Raw genomic sequence first — 1,935 nt, forward strand, 5'->3', positions numbered from 1 at the left:
CAGAAAATCATGTTACCTCACAGATCCTAATATCTTGTTTGTTATGTACTTTAGACTTTGAGGAGACGCTTGAGGGAGCCAATGTGGGTAGAGATTTCGCCAGAAAAGTCATTCTTGGAGAGGTAGAGGAGCTTGAGTTTGCAGGAGTGATGTGGAGGATGAAGTCATTGAGGCGGTTGCTGTGGAAGCAGAGGAGGAAGAGCTGGTACAGAGAAAAGAGAGAGTCAATGGAGACTTTTATGTCCAAGGAAGAGAGGGAGAGGAGATGAAACTACCGCTGCTGCAGCGGACGCCGTGCCATAAAGAGTTGAAGGCATCGATTGATGTCTAGTTGCTAACGAGGTTGCCATGGGTGTCGGTTTGTATTCAAGATCTGACGAGTGTGGTGTTGTTGATGGATCCGGTGTGGTTGCTTCGTATCAGAGACACTGATTGCGGTGAGCTTTGGCGCCGGTAATAGAGAGAGGTACTGTTTAGTGTTGAGAGAGGATGCAAGGAGAAGAAGAAGAGAGGCTCCAAATCCGACCGTACACACGTCATAGGACACATGTCAGAATCCGAAGCCACCTCCGCCACATTCATTGGTCGCAGAGGATCTCGATCCGCAAACCTGATGCTAAGCCCAAATCGCCGGTGCCCCACTGGCAGCGCCAACAAGTTCCAACTTTCAACATAATTTATACGGGGTTTCAGGGATAAAAATCCTCCCCCGGGTTGGATTTCAGAGCTAGGGCTCCTCTTGCGACTCTCGCTTCCTCTGTGGCCGAAGTAGAACATGGCGGAAGGGGAAAACAAGACAGCATTAGTACCTGATAATCAGCAGGGTATCCAAGGGGAAGACAAGACAGTGTCGGAAGACATGGATGTGGAAACCAACGACACTCTTCAAAATCCAAACACATACGAAGAACACCAGAAGAACGGAGGGGAAAAAATGGATGTGAACGATGATCAGTCGTCAGATAATACCTCAAATGGCGATTTGAAGCGAGCGAGAGAAAATGGTGGCGATCCCGAAGAAGGTGACGGCGGTTTGATGAAGCAAAAGGTCGAGACGTCCGCCGAAGAAGAGGGCCTCGAGAACTTGGGTCTAAACAGAGAGAAAGAGGAAGCCCAGGAAAAAGAAGAAGTAGATAATAAATCTGGTCCTGTGAGTCTCGGTCCCAAGAGTTTCTGCTCGTCGGAGGAGATGTTCAATTACTTCAACAAATTCCTCCATGACTGGCCTGCTAATCTCAATGTCAACAAGGTAGCCCTTCGTTACTATTGTCTAAAAAATTTCATTCTTCACGGTTCTGGTTTCTATGCCGTAGTTGCGGATTACATTGCCAATTCAGTTCAGTTCCATACCATATTAGTTTGGTTTCTCCTCGAATTTTCCTTTCAAGTACATGGTAAGAATATTAGAAATCTTGTTCTTGTTGCGTTGCTTGATTAATTTGAATTTTGTAAAGTACAAATTTTTTGTTACTATGTGTGATACCAATCAGTCTCCTCCATATGTGTGTTTGTTAGAATTGGTGAAAAGGTTTCCGTAGAAAACCAAGAATCATGCCCATATAAAAGGGTGGTAGCTCGTTTTTTGGGTTTTCAAATAGAGGATAACATTGTTAAGGCCAATCGTGTTGATTCTATTTATGTGCTTTGCGGATTTTGCCATGCTTTGAATTTGACACATCTAAATCTACAATTTTAATAGGAACTTTAAACATAGCAAGAGTCATGGTGAATTAACTTCTTCATTGAGTGTAAGCAGCACTTTCCTTCCATTATTTAGTTTCACCTAACTATTTCTAGTGTTGTAGCAAAACCAATACTTTTCTTTCCCCTTACCTAGTAACCCCTTTTCTCAGTGGTGCCATTCTAGAAAATTTGATACATTAGGCTCAATCCCCAGGTTGAAAATTTATATTATATTTTTTCTCTGAGGTTATT

At 43.4% G+C, this 1,935-nt stretch overlaps 1 protein-coding gene across 1 annotated transcript in view; it reads left to right on the forward strand.

The window, feature by feature from the left end:
• Nucleotides 1-448: 448 nt before the first annotated feature.
• The window catches only part of LOC122068480 (protein EMBRYO DEFECTIVE 514-like), a 16,124-nt gene continuing 14,637 nt past the window's right edge, over nt 449-1,935 (forward strand). Inside the window, exon 1 of the mRNA XM_042632359.1 lies at nt 449-1,249. Within this exon, the coding sequence (XP_042488293.1) occupies nt 776-1,249 (474 nt within the window). The 5' untranslated portion in view covers nt 449-775. The remainder of the gene's footprint in view (nt 1,250-1,935) is intronic.

This window comes from Macadamia integrifolia, unplaced genomic scaffold (assembly GCF_013358625.1).
Source record: "Macadamia integrifolia cultivar HAES 741 unplaced genomic scaffold, SCU_Mint_v3 scaffold401, whole genome shotgun sequence".
Lineage (NCBI taxonomy): Eukaryota > Viridiplantae > Streptophyta > Magnoliopsida > Proteales > Proteaceae > Macadamia > Macadamia integrifolia.